Genomic DNA, 22576 nt, shown 5'->3' on the forward strand with positions numbered 1-22576 from the left:
GTTTATTTTGTATAATTAGTCTCTTTAGTATGTAGAATAGTTAAACATAGTTCTAATTTTAATTTTAATTTTAATCATAACTTCTTTTATAATAATAATTTAGTTTTTTCCGTTTGTAACTGTTTCGGCTTTTGTTGTTGTTCTTTTTATTAGTTTTTATTAATTCTCTTTGAAAATTGTTAGTACATAAGCGAATTTAGCATGTAGTGTTTACCTTTATATGGTTTTGCATACTCTGAGTAATATTTATATGATAAGTAATATTATTTTTATCTATGTAAAATCGCTGGTAGACCCAATAAATAAATAAATAAATAAATAAATAAAAAAAAAACACCCAACCACGGAAAAACATTCATGTTCTACACACAAACATCTTCCAGTTGTGGGCATCGAAGGCCATGTGGCCTTGGACTCAGCAAAGATAGCATTGCGCCAATCGGTCGTTTATAAAAATACAACAGCACCTTTGAGAAACTCCATCTTTTTATAATGTGGATAAAAAGAGTTTGCGCTTGACATAGCCGCCTGATCTTGAGCGATTCGCACGGTTTGGCAAACGCGTACCTTCGACGGTCCGCTAAGCATGTCCTATTCTTTGATTGCTAAGATAAGTTATCGTTCGACATATAAAAGACCGAACTTTCAGGTCAACGTCATTTGAGGGAAGCAAGATGTCGAAGGTTGCGTTGATGGTTTTTGGAGGATGTGTGTTTTTTGGATTACTCAAGCTAGTCGTCTCAGGTAAAAGTTTTTTGACTTATACTTTGTGCTGTATACTTTTGAATCGTAAGCCTAATTAAGCATCTTCACTTGTAATGCGTGGAAAATCGTCCCTCTGGAATTCCTAATCCAGCCATTTAAGCTCGTTCCGAATGCCTGCTGGCTGCTGGGGACTTCCAGGAACGTGTTGGGGAACCCAAGTAGATTCTACACTCCAGCAGAACTTTTGTAGTCTCAATCCACAGTTATATTGTTAATGCGACAGTGTCTGTGATCTATGACATCTTAAAGAAAGTAGGCGAGCCTGTTTTCTGAAGTTGGAAAAGGATCATAATATTTCTGTGTTTTAAGAAGATTTCAATAAACCTAATATTTAAGTCTTCTGGCATTTTCACACTGATGCTAAAAATAAATTTAAAAGCGGTGGTCAGACGTGCATTACAAAAAGCTGGATATTCTTATTATTAGATACCAATCCTTCGAACAACAAAAAAAAAAAAATTGCATGACATACGGCATCTGGATTGATTTATAGCGTTCAACTCTTAAAAGAACGTTAAGATGACTGATGATGACTGGGAAAAAGTCTCACAAGTTGAACTTAACGGTTGTACTAGTAAAGGGAGGGGAATACTCTGGGAAACCAGTTTTTCACCGAAGACACCTAGGTACTAGATAACACTTAAATTTAAACAAGACAAAAAGTAGGCACCTACTACAGAAATCAAGAAAGGGCATGTTTGAAAATGCTGTTAAGGCTCGCTACTTAAGCCTATTGTATCCTACTTTCACAGCTTAAATAAATTAAAGTAGTAGTTTTACTCGAAAAGGCGGTTAATCACTTCATTCATTTGGCAGTTGACAGTAATTATTTTACCTCTTATGTTCTAAAGTTTCACCATAAAATGGGGAAAATGAGGAAAGTCTGTGAGCTAGCAACATTCCGCGGGTTTGAAGAAGGAACATGACGGTTAACCGACTCGAAAGGTCTTCTCTGTTTTTGGAGACAATGCAGAACATTAATGCAATAATGGCTAAATGAGGATTATGTATGTGCTTAACTCTGTGATTAAAGCAGTATGGAAACTAGGAACAAACGTTCGAAACGGCACACTTTTATCGTAGGATTTAAGATTCTAACGTTTATTCGTAGTAGTATGGAAATACTGCTTTAATATATTTACTGTGCTACTACTATAAGTGTCTGTTTTTTGGTGTTCTTAAGTTTACGTTGTGATATACAAATAAAGAGAATAAATAAATAAAAATAAGAGTAAAATAAAATGAGGTTAAAAATAATGATTTTTTAAAGTTCCACCACATGTTGAAGAAGGAGACTTGCGAATGGCTGAGGCTGCACCGGAGGAAAATCAAGAAGAAGAGAGAATAGGAGCTGGGGCAAACACGGTATCATTCGCAGCCGGCTTACTCAGGCCCAGACACAATGCGATGTCTGCACCAACCCCAAATCCTATCCACCTAACCGAGTGCTATGTGTGCACAGATTGTCCAAAAGTTCTCACCAATACCACTTCTAAAGTGTGCCCGTTCACCCTGGATTCTGCCAAGCGAGGGAAGTGTGTTGTCTACGCGGAGCAATACAAACGTAAGTATACACATCTTTGCTAGTAGCTTTTCAACAGGCTCTAAACCCAATCGTGTACCGACAATAGGAATGGTCTTAAACATCAATCAAATAAATCAATGAATACAGACAGTCCAAAGCTTGGCATGATCCCCACGCTGGGCACATGGGTTGGTGATCGCAGTAGATTTTAGAAGTATCACAGAGGACCATGCTGCTCGTTCTCTGTTATGTTCCTTTAGTCACCTCGTACGAGACCCGCGGGAAGAGGAAGGATTGTGACAACTGTTTTCTGATTCGCCGTCACCAAACGATGGTCCTAAACATAATGAGGCGCAAAAAAAGTATCAACCTTTCTCATCAAAAAAGTATTTCCAATAGCAATAATAAAGCGCTGCACAAATAGATAATTATGTGTCCTGTGTTGGATACAAGCTACCTTTCAATATCTTATTTTCATTCAGACGTTGTGAGTGTCCCAACTAAAGTTAGTTACACTCTATCATTATCAACGCCTTACCGGGCCACCACAGGACAAATATCTTCTCTAAGAACGAGAAGGGTTTTGAATGAAATCCACCGCTTTGGCCTAGCGCGGAATAGTAGACTTGGAACGCCTTTGAAAAAATTATAAAGAACTCTCATGCAGGTTTCCTCACGTTAAAGAAAGTGATATTTGATGACTTAAAATCTAAAAGGGCCCCCAAAAAGGGAGCCGCTGTTGTTATCATTAGGCAATTTCCGCTTCACACTTCTAAACTTCTACTTTCACTGGACACTCAAAATGCCATTTAAAAATTGTTTGTTTTAAGCAACTAGAGATGGAATGTAATCACTTCAAGATGAGCAAGTAAACAATATACTTGTTGTAGTAACAATATTAAAAGATTAATTCTCTTTTTTTTTCAGATATGAAGAGACCATGGTACATAAGAGGTTGTGCTTCAGAAAGGGGCACTTGCACTGACATAAAGAAAGCACATTCGTCTCACGCAGATATCGTGACTTTAGTCCTATGTAATGAGTGTGAAGGAGATAGATGTAATACAAACGGTGCAAGTCGATCCATTACCGACATAACCATGGCATTCTTTGCTATGGTGGTTACGCCATTGGTTGCGAAATACACGCTCTCCTAAAGTGGCTTTGTTGTTAACAGAAAAAGTCTCGGAATAATAATTTCAAAGTACTTAATTATCATGGCTGTGAGAAATCTATATCACACATATTAGAAAACGATTACCTGTATACAATATACCTTCATCTATCACATCTATGTACCCCCAGATTCCTGAATGTTTAATGAGTTATGATCTAAGTACAATTACTTCATTACACACTTTTCTAAATAGATTTCTGGCGGGTAAAACCCTTTGTAATGATATTTTAACAAGAACTATGAAATTATAGCTCCTAGATATTTTCTCAGGTCATAGAGCAGTTTTCAAGGACCAAGCAATAACGATACTTTTTTATGCAAACAACTGAAATCATACCTAATTCAAATCATAACCTACCCTTACCTATTACTTGAAGCCAACATGGCATTAAGTAATAGTGTAGATACAGAATAAACTTATGATGCCTTAAAACAAGTTATTTTCCTAAAGCAATAAATTTAAAAGATAGTTTTTTTTAAGTATACCATAAATAAAAACCTTTTATATGTTATAATTACCCAACAGGATTTATAAAACATTTGAACTAAGTGATAGACTACCACAGATGTCTTCAGATAAATTTGGCTGTATTGGAACATACTTTATTTCCACGTGTTTAGTGTGGACATGTCATTCTTGGTAATGAAGAAACTTTTGAAGAACTTTTGTTACCTTTTTTAACACGCTTTTATTAGCTTCACCTGTATGTATGTTTGTATGTAACCGACCTCGATTTTGATCTACTTTTTAAGTTTCCAATGCTGATTTACTTTATTTTTCATCCTTATCTTGGTAATTTATACCTACTTATACAGCAAAATAAACTGCGCGTTAAAGTCGCTTATGTAATGACTGCTCTAATGACACGACTACTAAACACGATTGCCTTGAAATCTCGAATGTACCTTAATGACTGACTTATTGTCTCGAGGATTGTTTCCAAGCTCTAGCTCGCTTACACTTTGTATTTAGATTTAGTGAACTCGTCAAAACGTATAGTGAATAAGTTAAATACCTTGTAATTGAATACGAGCATAAAGTACATTGAAATCTGAAAATACGATCACATTTTTCTTAATTGGGAGTAAAACCAAATGATAATTTCAGACGCATTGGATACAATCCTAGGGTCACAAGCTATCGAAAAACCATTAGTATAAAGTGGAACTTACCAGCCTTGCTTTGACGCTCAAAGTCCTCATCATTTCATAGCCACTGCTCCCGGCGAAACGATTATATAACAAAAAACTATTATACTTAGATGAAGAATTTGCGACTCCAAAATAGGAAGCATTAGGGCAGGGCTATAGTAATTTTGACATTATACTAAACATCGACCTAACGATTGCTGCTGCCAGTCTTCAGGCTATCTGCTAAGGGTAAAGGGCAGATTCTCGTCGATACATTATGTATCGGACACGGCCATTTATCCCGGTATGAAAAACTAAGATACGACTGATTTTAGTGCTAATTTGTTTCAATCGAAGAGTCTCATAGATTGTTGCTAGATGTACATAATAAATTGCTTTCCTACATATTATTGTCTTTTGTTTCATTTTAAAGATCTCTCACAAGTATTACCTTGCTAGAGTTTAAACCAATATAAGAACTTTTAACGGAGCTAACCACCTAGCAGCAATGCTGAGTTCCGGTCTGAAGGGCTTGGTCGCCGGTGTAATACAGGCACATGAGGCTTAACACCTTCGCCTCAGGTCCATGGACAGAGGGCAGCACTTTGTAGGACATTTTCTTGCATGCCCTGCGAATTTTTTCTCTGTTTGTAGGCGATAGTTTTTCCAGTTACCTTTTTTTCCCACACCAACTTTCATCCGCTATTATACGCCCACACTCCCATGCTATTTGCTTTTTCAGGCGTTCCTTCTAATATTCTACATTGTGCGATCAAACAAACAAATAACTCCCTTCTTAGCAAGATTACAACACAGACAAGTCCCAGGCTTATCTCGTTTGTTAGCAATAATTAAGACGTCCGTACTGCAAAAAAAAAACAATAAAAGCTTTCAGAGTTTATTATGATAAATAATTTATAAGTACTCATGAATAAAAAAAAAATCCTTAATATAAATGCGAGTAATTTTTAGGTACATAAGTAGGTATAAAGTTATTATAAGAAGGATTTTATAACCTACCTTTCGCACACTTAATAATTATTTGCTTAGCATACCTTACGGTGATAACCATGAATGTTCTCTACATTTTAAATACCTGATAATAATTAAATCGACAAAGGTGTGTGCGCACTGACTCATGCACCATCGCTGGCTAAAGATAAGGAAATTCGACTTTATGGTCCTGTTTATAAAGATACATAATATAATGAAATCTTAGCGCAGGTATTCACAAGATTGTCGTTTGTTTACCGTCTACGGATTACATAACTAGTGATTGTCACTATACGATTATCGTTTGGGATGGGTTTGGTGCTGTTAAGGCTTATGCTTTTTGGCGCATTTGGTACAATCACGAACTTTTTAAAGAGCCCAATAGAGTCAAAACCGTCGAATGCGACGGGCGAGATATTTACAACGCATGGACACATTTCACAACTAGACCAGAGTCCTCAAGTTGTTCATGAAGGGCAAATTGGAGGAACATAGGCCGAGGAAGACCTAGGGGTCTGTGGATTGATTACGTAAAGAGGGACATGAGGTTCGAAGTTCGTAGAAAGCTGTTTCTGGAAGAAATGCCCATCTAGGGCTGTAGAGCTTTGGTGGTTATGAAGATGATGATTTACTTACCACCTTACTTCCTTATATTAATATTATAAAAGCGAAAGTGTATTTGTTTGTTTGTCAGTCTCCTAACTAAGCTATTTTATTTTTGGATAGGGTGAGTAGAAAGGATGGAGGTTAACATAGGTTACTTTATAGCCCAACAAAACATACAGTTCCCTCGGGTTTTTTTTTAAACCATAATAATCAAGTACGAAGAACGCGGGCAACAGCTGCTTAAGTATTACTGAAAAAAAAAATAACTTGCCACTCAATCCTAGTTATGATAAATAAAAATAAGTCGGAGGGTTGTGGAGGTATCTTACCGATCAGCATCTAGTACGCTAATTATTGCTTTAGTAAAAGATTTGTTCGCTCGCAATGAACGAGTCGTTTTCGAGGTTTCCAAATCTGCATTGTCATAGTAAAACTTTTACAGAAGTCGCAAATACTGTACTTCAGATTTTAGTTTTACAAATATTCTATCAAAAGCCCAAGCTAAAGAATTGAAGGCAAATATGAAGCTTGACGAAATGCAAATAAGATACATTTTACTGCGATGTTGAAGTATTTCCACGATCGAAAACGACTCCGCGATTGCGAGCGAGAAAATCTTGTACTAAGGTTACTGAACAGTCGTTTCGCGGCAAAACTCGTTGCCCGTCCAATTCACTGCGACGTCGTTTTACGTTGAGCATTCGCTAGCCTCGACTGAACCGGAACGACCGTGTGTGTGTTATATTTGAATCGGAGCAAGTGTCTACATTTTTGAAAATGGCAAAGTTGTCAATTTTTGTGCCCGTTTTATTAGTGGCTGCATTTGTTGCATACGGTAAGCGTTTTATTTTAATTTCTTCTAAAATGTGGAATATTTGTAATTTATGTTTACCTACAACGCGACTTTGTTTTGATTTTAGAACCGTTGCGTTAAGTCGTTGAATTAAATTAACACAAAAATGATTTTGTTACGTAGGTATGTTGTGTACGTAGTTAATCTAATTAAATCGCTATTTTGATGTGTTAGACCAGAAAAGTTGTTAAAATCGCAAGTTTTAATTTTAATAGCATTTCCCGCGAAATCTGACCGGTTCGTTTCAAATTGAAATTCAAAATTCATTTATCAAATTCAAAATTCATTTATTTCAAGTAGGCCTAATATAAGCACTTTTGAAACGTCAAGTCTGTCTGTTTGTAGTGATTCTACCACCGGTTCGGAAGGCAGATTCTACCGAGAAGAAGCCGGCAAGAAACTCAGCAGTTGCTCTTTTCCAACATCAACAATTTACATTTTGTATTTTAACATTCATTTTTCTATCTTGTGAGAGCTGAAAGCGGAGCCGGATGCTTCCAAGCAACCTTGTCATTAAAAAATTCATCAATTGTATAGTAACCTCGCTCTAATAAATGTGTTTTAACAAATTCTTTAAACTTGTGCATTGGCAGGTCATATTATAAAAGCGTATACTCAATCCCACAAATGATCCCTGTACCTTACGCAGACGATATGCAGATGACACTAATTTATGACCATTTCTTGTAAGTCGACTGTTTATGTCCACTTTTTGTGTATAAAGACTAATATGTTGTCTTACAAATACTATATTGTTATAAATATATTGTGAAGCTACAGTAAGTATGCCTATTTCTTTAAACTTCTCACGGAGGGATTCGCGTGATTTAAGTTTATATATTGACCGTACAGCTCTTTTCTGCAATATAAATATAGTTTCGATATCAGCTGCTTTACCCCATAACAAGATTCCATAGGACATAACACTATGAAAGTACGCAAAATAAACTAGCCTAGCTATTTCAACGTCAGTAATCTGTCTAATTTTTCTGACTGCGTAGGCAGCCGAGCTTAGTTTACCCGCTAGTGAATCTATATGGGCACCCCACTGTAGCTTATTATCCAAGGTCACGCCCAGAAAAACTGTGGAAGTCTCTATTTTTAGTGATTCACCATTTATCATTATATTTTTATCAATTTTCTTTACATTTGGTAAGATAAATTCGACACACTTTGTTTTTTTTGCATTTAAAAGTAAGTTGTTAACTGTTTGTTTGTGATATCATTCCTACCCACAACAGGTAGGTAGGTAACCGGTGTACCTTTGTTTATCGAGATGATTCATTGACCTCAAATAAGTTGGTACCTTCCTATAATAGTTCAAAAAAATACTTTAAAAACTATTGCCAGAGTAAATAAAATAGCTATAAGTATTACTTTATTTCTGAAATTGTTATTGACGTGATATTTCATTAATGTATTAATGAAAAATATTTATTGTTATACCAAAGTAGTTAGATTAGGTAGAATAATTATTATTCATTGAAGAAGTTTAATTGAGTTTAAAAAAAAATAAACGGACTGAACATAAAATTGAGTCCAGTCTCAAATATAATCTATTTTTCATACCTAACTGGTCGTCATAAGTAAGTAATCTTTTCATTCGTCTTTAGTGTGTACAGTAGTTACCTACATATGCTTTAAATAGAAAAAGACACGTGCGTTTAAATACGTAAAATAGTCAGAAATTCCTTTATGAATGACGATAGATATGTTTTTTTTATTAATTTTAAACGATACTTTAGCACTCAAAAATAACAAAAATATTGTCTAATAAGACTGAAGAAAGGGTGTTGTATGTAAATACATACGTAGTTGGCATCCAAATTCTTCATCCAAGTTATATCCAAATGGAATTCTAATTGGAATAGAATTGATAAAGGTCGTACTGGTATTATTAAGATGTGAACTGATGGAAATAATAATCAAGCCCTTGATTATATTATGGCACCTTTAATGCTCAACTTTACACGAAATTATTGAGATCTGAACTAACTGTTTTAGTCACAAATTGAAGTTAAAAGTGGGTTACGATTAGAATGTAATGGAGAAAGGGCCCAGTGCTATTACCACCATTGTGTGAAGAAGCTTTTTTAAGATAATCTAACACATTTCTTCCAAAAACCTACCTGTTAGGTATAACCTATGTACCTAATAAGAAGTTGCAAACATGAAACTACTTATAGCATATGTTTTTTTTAAATCACTATTCAATCTATTATTTATCAAGCGCTTATTTCGTTCTGTTATTATTCCCAATCAAAGAATTTGTGTTCTTAATTAACATTTTAATTAAAATTTTAAACCACGCAGTCTATAAAAGTAGCTTTCCATAAGTTGCAAAAATAAACTTACAAAGGTAACTGTAACAAGTTATATTTTAAAATGATTATTCTAGTTTCTATCGGGAAAATAACCCGTAACCACAGATCACGTAATATATCTGTGATCTACCTGTTGAGTTATATTAATAGAGAAGACACCACATATAGCAACAGCTTACTAAGTTGCATAAGCGAAAACGCAAAAACTTGTGATTATTGTGATTTATTACCATAATTATTATTTGTCTTTCAAAAATTATACTCTCAGACATGGAAATATTAAATTTAGCAGCATGTTTGTCTATAAATTAAAAAATTCAGAGAAACATTCTCCTGTAAAATTTGTGTGTATGTCGGTTAAGATAGGTCGGCGGTAATGTCTGATTTATTTAAAACGAATAAGTTTTGACTTGTTGTGTGTTAAAATATTGTCATAATATGACCGCCGCTCCGTGCCGTGTGGTGACAGCAGATCACAATACAGTTGTCACCACCCCCACCTCTTCCCATGGGAACATAACGGATAGCGGGTAGCAGTGTCCTAAATGCTACTACTAACATTTACTATGATTACCAAGCCATGATGTGCCCATCGTGATGGTTATACGCAAACGGGGAGGCCATTGAGAGATGCCTTCAGTCCAACAGTGAACTGTTCACTGAAGTGAAGTGAAGACAGTGAACTGAAGTCTATTTTTATTACCTCACGCAAAGCGCAACATTTAGTTTGTAATAGCGCGTCTATAATATATTTATTTCAATGGATCTACGCTCTTAGCGATGGTGTTTATAACATGGTTTACGAAAGGCACGCTGCCAGTTGCGTAAATACTCGTATGGGTACCTAACTACTTCTCTAAACGCGCCAAAGCCTCGAGTGGAACTTGAAGAACCTGTTTTTAAACTAGCGAATCTTACGACACGAAAATAACGCGCGTTTTTATTCGTTTCAAAAGTTTATTTCTTATTATTTTCCTAAGATGATTGGTTGACTGCCTACCATTACCGACCCACTATTTTATTAAGTACCAAGTTAACAGTTTAAAAATATAGATTACGAATTAAACAACGAGATTAACGAACCCCTAACTTTTAACTTACTTATTTAATTCATTCATTCATACATTAAATACAAGTGTATGCCAAATTTCATGAAGATTAGTCAGCTTAACATGGGTTACTAACAAACAACACACAAACTATCGTATTCAGAACCTGATTTATTTTAATATTTATAGCTAATTTAGTTAAATTTATGAAACAAGGACAAATCAAAGTGCTAAGTATGGATCATCTTAATCACTTTGTGTGTTAATCACAAAAGTTTTATTGTCAGTGCGATACACCTGTACACTATACACTGCGGGGCTACAGAACGTGCACAGTCTTTGAAATAGCCGATGCTGCCTTACAATGTTTCCTTGTGGCTTAACAAAGCATGAAACCTAATTGAGAGAACTAACGACTTCAATATTCATATCCACACTTATAGATATCGAACGACCTGTATCAGGGTACGAAGAATGAAATTTTCCAGAACTAGATGGCGCTGTTCCATTCCATAGAAATCGTAGTTTCGTCGTGATCCAATGAGTTCACCTAGATAGAAAATCTCGCACTAGGCAATCTGATACGTGGTTGGTATCTACCACGTACGTGCAGTGGCGCGCATAGAGGGTATGCACAGGGTATGCAGATGATATAAAATCAAGAAAATCTCCAGTACGAGTTATAAATACTTAAGGGTAGGCTTTTAATAACTCTTACAATGCCTATCCTTAAGTTTTTTATAACTTGTACTGGAGGTTTTCTTTTTTTTTATATCATTTGCATACCCTGTGCATACCCTCTATGCACGCCACTGCGTACGTGTATGTATCACGTAATTCAAACAAAAATTCAAAGTTCAAAATTAATTTATTTCAAGGGGGCTTACTCTATAAACACTTAAAAACGTAAGTCTGTCTGTCAGTTGTGACTCTACCAAGAAACTCAGCAGATGCTCTGTTCTAACATCAACAATATATTTTACATTAATAATTCAACATTATTTTTCTTTCTTGTGAGAAATGATTCGAATCATACAGCTCCGCTTTTCTTGCAACCTTGTCATTAGGAAATTCATCAATTGTAGGTATAGTTTAAGTAAGATTATGTTAAAACACGTTCTTTAAACTTATGCTGTGGTAGGTCCACAATTTACTTTTGAATCATATTATAAAAGTATATACTTACTACACGTATATAATACTGCGTATATAAGTACACGTATATAAGCTAGCTAGTTATACAAAACACGTAAGAAGGCTATTTTCCGGCTGTCCACTATAATTTTTCTCTATTGTCCTTGTAAATAATTGTCACTCGCCAGAAGGATAACAAAGATGGCTACTGTAGTAAATTGGTATACATTACATAAGCATTATCTATCATGTAGAGTCGTAGCTGCCTCTTTAATCTAGTGGTTAGTATGTTGTACATGAGGACCTTGGTTCGATTACGAGTCTTTCGAAGAATTGATTGGTTTTGCGCTCAAAATTTTCAGTACCAGCCCAGAGTTAAATAAGCGCTGTCCAACCACGTGCCTCGTTGACCATATTAAACCACGGTCCCGGTTATTATTATATGGAACATTATGTGATAGCCGAGAAGACGGTTTTTTTTTTTTGCACTCTGAGTGAACTCACAAATATACTCACGATTTGGATTTTATCATATACATTATATTATTAAAATTTACATAACATGCTGCATTGTCGTATTAGGATAACTTTTTCCTGTAATGACAAAAATGTAAGATAAATAAATAAATAAATAAATTATGGAGAATTGTCATTCATGCAGGTTTCGTCACAATGTTTTCCTTCACCGTTGAAGCAAGTGATAATTTAATTACTTAAAACGCACAAAACGTTGCACAGTTAGAGGTGCGTGCTGGGATTCTAACTAGGTCCCCTGAAAGTGAAATCGAGCGTGACCCACTGGGCCATCACCGCTTCTACAGCGTTTATTAGCCAAATTAAATTATTATAGAAGCACAGTTTGAACACTACCGGAAAGAGATAGCGATGTTCTGTAACTATAAAAAAATTCTATTTTATATTTTTTTAAATTATATTTTAAATTATATTTAAAAAAAATTTAAATTATATTTTTTTTATTATTGTTTTTGTTATATTGTTTTTATATTTATAAAAAAATAGTATAATTTACTATATCAAAATAATATTACAATTATATTTGTAAAATGTGATTGGTGTATGTAATCAAATGTAACATCATCCAACATTAGACGACAAAACATCTAATAAGAGGCCTCTGAGACGTTGAAGCGATTGGAATCGTATACATTTATAGTTTGAGTCATAGTAACATATTAAATCAATGTTTTGAGTCATACGGTGAATACACATGTGTGAGTAGTGTTACATGTGTGTGTGTATAACTTTCGTTTCGAGCTTATATTTTTGGTTGCATAATGTTTTTACGATAACCTGCAGCCCTACTGCAGCCAATAAATTTGACAAGCCTTCAAGCGATTCCATCAAACACCTGTCGGGTTTTTTTTCCATATCTTCCTACTATCTCAAGTAATCACTTTATAACTTCTTTATGTAAGCCTATTGCAATAAAGAACACCACTATAACAATATCTCACAATCAGTAGCATTGCGTGAGCAGTGTAGGGGAGGCAGGGGGCTATGACCCCGGGCGGATTTTAGGGGGCGAAACTCCAAAAACATTATTCAGTTGCTTCTTTTAAAATACTCGTAAGACGACTTTGGTTTCTCCTGACCCGATAATGCACCGCTACTACTTACTTACGTAAGACAAGATACAAATAAAAATATCGTTTTCGACCGGTTTTTAATAAGAATTTGAGGCGAAAACTCTGCATGATACCTGACGGCCAAAACTCCTAGTAAGCGGCTATGTTATGTACAGTTATATCACAACTAGCTTCGAAGTTAAAGTCATCTTCGGCAACTGTAACCCATAAGGCATGCAATTTCCACACGATGTTTTCTTTCACCCTTGAAGCAAGTGATATTTTAATTACTTAAACCGCGCGTAACTTTGAAAAGTAAGAGGTGAGTGCTGGGATTCGAGCTCGGCCCCCCGAAAGTGAAGTCGAGCTCCTACCCACTGGGCTTTCACCGCTTCAAATCTCGATAAATTAATATGCTACGTCAAATATTTAATATCGCTTTTCTTCGTTTTAACTTAGTGTGATTATAGCTTTATAATTAAGTATGCGTGCTAGTTGTGACCTAACCTTTATCTAATTATCTAAGACGGAGATAAAATTATTTAACGGATATCAAATTAACCTTATATCATCCGCAACCGATGACATAGATACGGTTGACAGAATCCTGATAATTTGGCAATGTCGAAAACTAGTTTGTACTCCGGAAAGACTGGCGGTTTCCGGCCAAAAAAGTGTGCCAAGAGATTTTTTTGTGTTGTTTCTTTTTTTATCGACATCAAAAAACTAAAATATTATCAACTAAAATACTAACAATATTGCTAAAGAGGTAGTTTTCCAGGGTTTTATACCCAAAGGTCAAAAAGTTTTATTAAGACTCCACTGTCCGCCTGTCTTTCTGTCTGTCAGTCTGTCTGCCCGTCTGTCACCAGGCGGTATCTCATGAATCGTGATAGTAAGACAGTTTCGCATTTGTTGGCGACATAACAAGTAATACTAAAAAAATAATAATAAACTAAATATATACTGGGCTCCCGTACAACAATTTTGTTTTGCAAATTTATGCTGGATATCAATGGTAACCTTCATGCGCAAGTCTGACTCGCACTTGGCCTGTTTTTTTTTTGTTTGAATGCACTGATCTCTGGAACTACTACTTGTATTTCAAATATTTTTTGTTTTTGAGTCGGAATCGTAATGAGATTATAGGCTGTATACACGATATTTAGCTTATCTATCACAGTAAACATACACTATGAAGAACTTGCTTGACTAGAGCCAAAAAAATTACAACCAACTCGAATAATCGTGAAAGGTATGCGTGAACATCGACAAAACACTTACCCTTTCCTACAAACCTGATTGTCTATTTACCTGAATATAAACAATATAGTTAACCTAGTCTGTACGTCTGTGGTGACTCTACCGAGTCTCTAACTCGGGTCGAGTTTAGAACGTTTATTTTATAAAGTAGGTTAAAAAGAAAAAAATGTTATGTCGTTAAGTATATTCAAATTGATGACATAAGCCGTATTAGGTAATATATAGGTAATAAGCGAACGAATGTTTTTTTCGTTCGCTGGATATATCTATCTATTGACCCACATGTTTGTGCTTACACTGTTCTCTCAAAATGTGTGACACATGCAACTGTGTGTCGTTCGTCAAAAGGTTCTGGGTTCGAGCCCCAGGTTGGGCCAATTTATATTATTCAAAGTCAAAGTCAAAGTCAAAAATATCTCTCCCCCGTGCCCCGGGAAGCACGTTAAGCTATTGGTCCTGCACCTGATCTCTCTCCAGTCGTATCGGAGAAGCAGCGTTCCATCTTTACCTAGATCCATACTATGCGTCAGTTTGTTTGTCTGTCTGTTTGTCCTCACTTTACTCCCTAATAAAGCAACCAATCGACTTTATTTTCGGACGGAGAGTAAAAATAGGCTACTTATACCACGAAAACAAAAAGTTATCGCGGGACTTGTAAAAAACCGTAGTAAACACGGACAAGAACGCGGGCAAATGCTTGTAATTTTATAATAGCAAGTCTTCGGGGAGAATGACGCTCACAAGCCGCGAATAGTCGCAATGTAGACGGGCTTAAAAATAAACGTCGTATTGCTTGCTAGTGATTAGACAAACAACGATTCTTCTCTTTCTGTCATCAGTAATTTTGCATTCGAATGAAGAAGACAAAACATTGCGTAACTGTATAAAGCGATTGCTTTACAACCTTTATTGGGAAGATAATGTAAAACCGTCTACACACAAAAGTCGACAAGCTGCCATAGCCCGGCGACTTGCTGACTTATTGAACTAGTAACCCGCATTACTCCCGAATACAAGCAATATTTTTTTGACCATATGCTTGGTACGTTAAATATTACTGTAAAAAGTCGGTGGCTTTACTCGATGCGGTCCCTAGAGAGGTACCCTACGTGCCACTTTCACTTTAAACTGGCGTCACAGTTGACACAGTTTGAAACTATTATGGTATATCGCCGTACATGTGTTCGTTTACCTATAGGCACGATTGCGAGACAGTGAAACGGAAGTAGGTACCTTAAATAAACCTTACATTTGACAGCCGACTGGCGCAGTGGGCAGCGACCCTGCTTTCTGAATCCTTGGCCGTGGGTTCGATTCCCACAACTGGAAAATGTTTGTGTGATGAACACGATTGTTTTTCATTGCCTGGGTGTTTATCTGTATATTATTAGTATCTTTGTGAATTATATCCATTAAAATATTCAACAGCTATCTTAGTACCCATAACACAAGCTACGGTTACTTTGGGGCTAGATTGCGATGCGTGTATTGTCGTAGTATATTTATATTTATTTCCATAAGTGAGTGTTCTATACTTTAATCTTGAAGGTAGATACGGTTTTCACCACACCTCCTCTTTCCGCGGATGTTGAACTATCATCTAGTTCAAAGGGAATATAACGGAGGAAGTAACATCTACTGCGATCACTAACCCGTCTGCCCAGCGTGGTGTTCATGGGCCCTAAACCCCTCAAACCCCCTCTTTTGGAGATCACCTTTAGTCCAGCAGTGGACTGTTATAGGCTATTGATGAAGGGCGATAAACATTTAAGAATGGATTTATAACGGACTGCCGATATCGTGCTATCTCATTCGCACAATATACGTGCGAAATACAGAACACAATAGAGTTTATAATTTTATATAATGCATAATTAACTAATTATGCCTTTGGTAATCTTCATATATAAAATTTAACATACGTCTGTGAGTGTTTGCAAAACTAGACACTTAGCCTATTTATTTTGTTGAAATATTTGCACAGATTTTATAACTTTGCATTTGTTTGAATATAATATTGTGTAATCATTTAATTGACACCAGAAAATGCGTTACATGAGGATTTAATTAAGAACAGGTTATTTTGTTCTAAAATCAAGAAAAAGTTTTTTTCGTGAAATCGGTGAAAGCCAAAGCTGAGTTTGTCAGAAACAACTGACTTTGTCACCTCGTGTAGGTACTGTGTTCATACTACCTTCGCTCGGAACGCTATTATCTTAAAATATATTTTGACAATATTATAATAATAGTGCTTTAAACGATGGTAGCAAGGTCCCAGGTCGGTTACTACAAATTTCAATAACTCTAATCATACATAGGTATATACAAACCAACAACTCCCTAGGTAACCATTATATATGTATACCTAATATACATATATAATGGTTAGTCGAGTCAATAATATAATGAGGCCTACCTCATTATATTATTGAGTTAGGTCCCAAGTGAGTCTGGCTTAAGACGTGCTAAATGTTATGTGTGTCTATTCAAATACATAAAGCGGTGATAGCGCATTGGGTAGTAGCTCGACTCCACTTTCGGGGGGCCGAGTTTGAATCTCAGCACGCACCTCTAACTTTTCTTAGTTATGTGCGTTTTAAGTAATTAAAATATCAGTTGCTTCAACGGTGAAGGAAAACATGCCTGAGAGTTCTACATAATGTTTTCAAAGACCAATCCGCTATGGACCAGCGTTGCGGACTACGGCCTTAACCTTAACCCCTTCACATGGTGGGAGGAGACCTATGCTCAGTAGTGGGCCTGTAATTGGTTGATGTGCTGTCTGGTTTCAACTAAAGGACGTAGTCTGCAAACTACTGCTTAGAGACTCCAGGAGAGACTGGCGGTGCCGAACTAGCTCACCAAGTTACTGAACAAGTTCCGAGTTTCATATTACATTATAGTTATAAATATCATTGTAAAATTTACATAACATGCCATGTTTATCAGGGCAACATTGTCCTGTAATGACAAAAATGTAAGATGCGTACGGGAGATATTATGACCGTACCAATAGCAAAATCTTCCACCGAGCGGGTGACCGTGCTCGGGTACCGAGGTGCAACCATTCATCTTCGGAAGTTGTTTATTGATAATTTTTTATGAACACTTCGTTAGCGCGATGCAGGATCTTTGCAGCGCCATCTAGTTTGGTAATATGGAGACCGCTACAATGGGAAATAAATAAATAAATGATGAACTGTACATCCGTTCTAAGAAGATTTACAGACAAACATTATTTTGATGTCATTAAACTACTTTTTATACGCGAAAAATCTATACAATACGTTGATGAGTATGTGTACTTAGGCCAGAGTGTATCTTTTCAAGGACATTATGTTGTTGAAGTCGAAAGAAGAATCAAAAAAGCCTGGGCCTCATATTGGTCTCTCAAACATATATTCAAGTCAAATATGGATGTCAGAATGAAGAAAAAAGCTATGGACTCAGTGGTTACACCGACTCTATTATATGGATGCCAGACCTGGCCTATTACTAAGAATGTGATTCATAAAATACAGGTTTGTCAGAGAGCCATGGAAAGGAGCATGCTAGGCCTAAAAATAAAAGACAAAATTAAAAATATATACATTAGGAAAAGGACGAAAATAATCGACGCGGCGAAACTAGCATGTATCCTTAAATGGCGCTGAGCCGGACACATAGCGAGAGCCAAGGACGGGCGATGGACTGAAAAGATACTCCACTGGTACCCACGCGAAGATCGCCGACCGAGAGGACGGCCGCGGCGTCGCTGGAGTGACGATATTATCAAGGCTGTTGGGGCTACCTGGACAAGGCTGGCGAGAGAGAGAAACAGATGGAAAAGGATGGAGAAGGCCTATGCCCAAAAATGGGCATTCCAATTGACGTAGAATACCTAACATTGACATCAACGATTTTATAAATGACAAAGAAAAATAACAAAAATAATTAAGATTAAATTTAAGATGGCAAATGATTGTAAAATTTTTGACATACACAAAGTGACTAAAATTACAATGAATAAATGTATGAATTACTATGTACGACTTAAAATTGTTATTGACTTAAAGTTGGAAATAAAGGCTTTATTATTATTATTATTATTATTATAAACTACTATTAAAATCACAATTGTTCATAAGATATGGTCAGTATCTGTATAGGTAAACATAGTGCTTATCCAATATTTATTTTTTAATTTCTACGTTCGTTTTTAACTAATTTCCACTAAATTAATAATAGTTCTATTGATATTTGAAATAACTTACTATTAGTACAATATTTGTATATAAACTACGTTTACTACTTAATTATGAAAATAGGATTGCTTATTAAATAAGAAACTTTTTGACTCTGTTTCTCGAAGTTTAGGTTAATAGCCATCACTGATTGTAATCTTAAATTTTGTGGCGACAGCCATGGTGGACCGATTTTTATCAAACATAGCTAAGAACCTCCCAAACTAAAAACAAACTTTTAGGTAAAAAAAACAATCAAAATCGGTTCATCCAGTAATACGGAAATACGAGACACTCACATAGACAAGACAAACTTATAATACCCAGTTGTTTTTGTTTCGGGAGTTGAAAATAGGAAGTTACCTACTTTGGTATCCCAGACCGACAATTCAATTTTATTTATTCGTATAAATGTACAGATTAGCTTTTCTCTTGTTATACAATCATGGGTATCGTTCCTTCATCAGAAGGCCCGCATAATCCCCAATCGAATTTAATAAAAAACTACGTTTTACTTCGACATTAGTTTCTTTTGTTAGTCTAATAGCGTTGAATCACGCGACCGTTAAGTATCTAATAACCATTTTACACAGACAAAATAATACAGAAGAAATATTCTCGTTTGAAGAGCATTTTAGATATATGTATTAAAAAGCAAGAACACGTCCTAAAAATTCCGCCCTGTATCCATGAACCTTAGTCGTAGGTGTCAAATAATAATAATCTTTATTTCTATATTCCTAAAAGATTGCGAATCATTGCCGCTCCAATCCATTTGAATCAGCACAGTGGTGACTCACTTCACACAGCCTCATGCTGTAATAAAACCGGCAACCACGTCCTTCAGACAAGAACACTGTCAGAAGCAACTGTCTCAAAAAGATGTTGTATCTTTTTGAGACAGTTGCTTCTGACAGTGTTCTTGAAACCTTCAAACAGGTTTTTTTTTGTTCGGATACCAAAAAAACATTGATTTTGTTTTTTTAAGGAAGGAATCCAAATAAGCCTATACGGTAACGCACACGTAATAGATTATGATGAGATGATGATCTTTAATTAGGTTAGTGCAACTAGTTCTCATTACGGGGCCATGGTCCGCCGGGTTGGATAGAGTTCAGGCAGGTCGAAGGGTCAAGTTAGTCACCGTTTATGAAACTATTTAAATGATCATGGCACTACTACAATAGTATAAGGCAGTACACACTGACTTAAAATATTTCATGTGTAAAATTATCGTGTTCCTCCGAATCGGCTTGACCGTTTATATTTTTTTAAATACGATGGAAAAATTTAAATTGCAGAAATAACTTTTAAATTATTGTGTTTGTGTTTATAACACAAATGATAATGTAATACAGTTGGAAATAAACGCTTTATTTATGACCCTGTTGTTACGTACCTATACTTAATGAAAAGATTTTTCTTCTTTATTGTTCAAATAATTTTTAGTACTTCTAAATCACAATGCTTCTTTAAAAACGGAACAGAATGCCCATTAACTATCCTAACTTACAAGGTATAGTAGGAAGGTAGATAGTTAGTAGTAGTGCTATCCTTTGATAGCACTATACCTACTTACCTACTCATTCAATATGTTATCTGAAGATTTTGGATTACATTTATTGTTATTTATTATTAAAGATTGTGCAAGATTCAACGTAAGTTAGAATTATAAGCTATTCGCAAAAAAAATTAAAATGTAATATTTAACACATTTGCTATATTTATTTATATATATTTGTTATATTTATCTGTTTTAAAAGACCGACAAAAAGTCCATTCTATTATTTAACTATACGATCTATGCATCCCGTTGTATCCCAATGTTCATGTTATTAATTCGGATGAAAGCCCCATATCATATTCATAATCTCACAATGCACCCTGGTAACAAATAATGTATTGAAATAAGTGACAGCCTCAGGAACAATATACATGCAGTCAAGTGTACCGGCTACCATCAAAGCTAATAATCAAAATGACATCGAGGGTTCTTCATGCCGGAAGAGGACAAATTGCTCTTTTATAAGTAGTTTAACGTACCTAATTAACGACGTCTGCGACCCTCTATTTGATAATGTCCCTTTATTATCTAAATATGGGATAAAAAGGGGATACCTGATTCTCTTTTTCTTGCAAAAACTAAATTCATAACACTCCACAACTAATGTTAACCACAAAAATTAAATAAGCAAGAATTGTATATGGTGACGTTTTTGTAGTTTTTCATAGAAGGATTCATCATCAGCAATTCAACTATAGGCATATAAAGATTACGTTTATATACATTTACCACAACTTCCGTTTGCGGTAATACCTTAGTAGCTTGGCTTCGGCTTCCCTTTTGGGGGGACCTGGTTCAATTTCCGGCACGCACCTCTTAACTTTTCGGAGTTATGTGCGTTTATAATTGATTCGCTTGCTTTAGCGCTGCGTGTCTGAAAGTTCTTCACGATGTTATCAAGAACGTATGAAGTGGTGGATATGAAACCCGGGCCCTGTAGTGGGCCGGTAATGACTTCATGATAATGATGATCTTTCTTTAATCTTTTACGGTGCGTCATTTGTTATGCCTGTGTCTATTTAGATCAAAAACGCGCGAAAATCATAACTTTGCACATTGCCGTAGTATATAAAACATCATCATCATACCAACCCATTACCGGCCAACTACAGGGCTCGGGTCTTCTCCTACAATGAGTATATACAATATACATTATACATATATGTTTTAATATGTATTTAGTATTTATGTATATTATTCAACAGTTATCTTAGTACCCATAACACAAGCTACGTTTACTTTGGGACTAGATGGCGATGTGTGTATCGTCGCAGTATACTTATTTATTATTTATTTATTTATGTATATATTTATATAAATACATATATGTATTTATATATATATTATTGATAATAATGTTTACAAGTATATAATATTTATTTAGTGATGTGCATGTTTATTAAACTTATTTTGTAGATATAACGTGTTGGTTTAGTTTATTTAAATATTATCATTTATATAAAACACAACCTAAATACCGATGTCCACCTTTTCAATGTCTAACTTGAAGGTTATCTGTAAGGGATCGCTCTTTAGGCAGCTTTAGCGATAAGCTTTTCCGTACTGATATATATTTAAATTTAAGTTTGGTTATCTGTTATTAGACATTAACGCCCGTTTTCACTACCAAGGAAACAGGCAATGCATAAGTGAGTAACACCTAGTCTATGGAGATTCCTGGGCATACATTTACCTTTCATCAATCGTCTTTACTAGGCACCTCATCAACGTCACTTGTCTATGATTCTTGCCACAGGGTGTGGTATTTTGTGTTTATATTCGTTTATTATCACATTCGTCATTATTCGTATGGATTTAAGGTTCACCTGTCAAGTGTCAGTTTGCGAGTACCCTAAACACAACGCAACGCCGACTCGGTGTCGTCATTATAGTTGGCGTCTAAGGTCGTTAGTCTTCATCTAAGAGATGGTGAGACGTTTATTTCTCTAACCATCACACCAGCTCATTAAGCATCCGCATTAAGCATTACTGAGGTTTAGTGAAAACGGGCATATGTGTATCATAAGTACGTAGATTATAATTCGATTGAAATACAGGATATTTTTTTATTAAATATAAAAAAATTCCTGTATTTTTTAATAATAATTTAACCTACTCGTTAAATTGAGAGTTTTCTCTCTCCCTGTCGTGGCGCAGTGGTGAACACTATCTTCTTATAAGTGGAAGTAATATGATCTCCGCGTTCCTACCCGGCGGGGGTTATTTAGGTATTTATCTATTCAAATAACTGGTTTGGTCTGGTTGGAGACTAGTCACCACGCTAACGCTAATTTTTACGCTAAATTTTTCTAAACGAAAGTCGTTTAGAAAAATTTAGCGTAGATACGTAAACCGATTGGGGTGCCATACCCCAAACAGATAA

The 22576-nt window shown here is 35.5% G+C and overlaps 2 protein-coding genes across 2 annotated transcripts in view; both read left to right on the forward strand.

Moving 5' to 3' along the window:
• Positions 1–667: 667 nt before the first annotated feature.
• Positions 668–4177, forward strand: LOC120631182. The gene is made up of 3 exons (XM_039900653.1): positions 668–744; positions 2036–2329; positions 3218–4177. The coding sequence occupies exons 1-3, from the start codon at positions 675–677 to the stop codon at positions 3445–3447; spliced, it is 594 nt and encodes a 197-aa protein (XP_039756587.1). The 5' UTR covers positions 668–674; the 3' UTR covers positions 3448–4177.
• Positions 4178–6852: 2675 nt separating this feature from the next.
• The window catches only part of LOC120630901, a 33183-nt gene continuing 17459 nt past the window's right edge, over positions 6853–22576 (forward strand). The window contains exon 1 of the mRNA XM_039900239.1: positions 6853–7032. Coding sequence (XP_039756173.1) covers positions 6975–7032 — 58 coding nt within the window. The 5' untranslated portion in view covers positions 6853–6974. The remainder of the gene's footprint in view (positions 7033–22576) is intronic.

The sequence above is a fragment of the Pararge aegeria genome, chromosome 17 (genome assembly GCF_905163445.1).
Source record: "Pararge aegeria chromosome 17, ilParAegt1.1, whole genome shotgun sequence".
NCBI lineage: Eukaryota > Metazoa > Arthropoda > Insecta > Lepidoptera > Nymphalidae > Pararge > Pararge aegeria.

Coding starts and splice junctions, on each gene's coding strand:
- LOC120631182 (XM_039900653.1), top strand. CDS start 675: ATGTCGAAGGTTGCGTTGATGGTTTTTGGAGGATGTGTGTTTTTTGGA. Junction 745..2,035: donor ACTCAAGCTAGTCGTCTCAG/GTAAAAGTTTTT, acceptor GATTTTTTAAAG/TTCCACCACATGTTGAAGAA. Junction 2,330..3,217: donor CTACGCGGAGCAATACAAAC/GTAAGTATACAC, acceptor TTTTTTTTTCAG/ATATGAAGAGACCATGGTAC.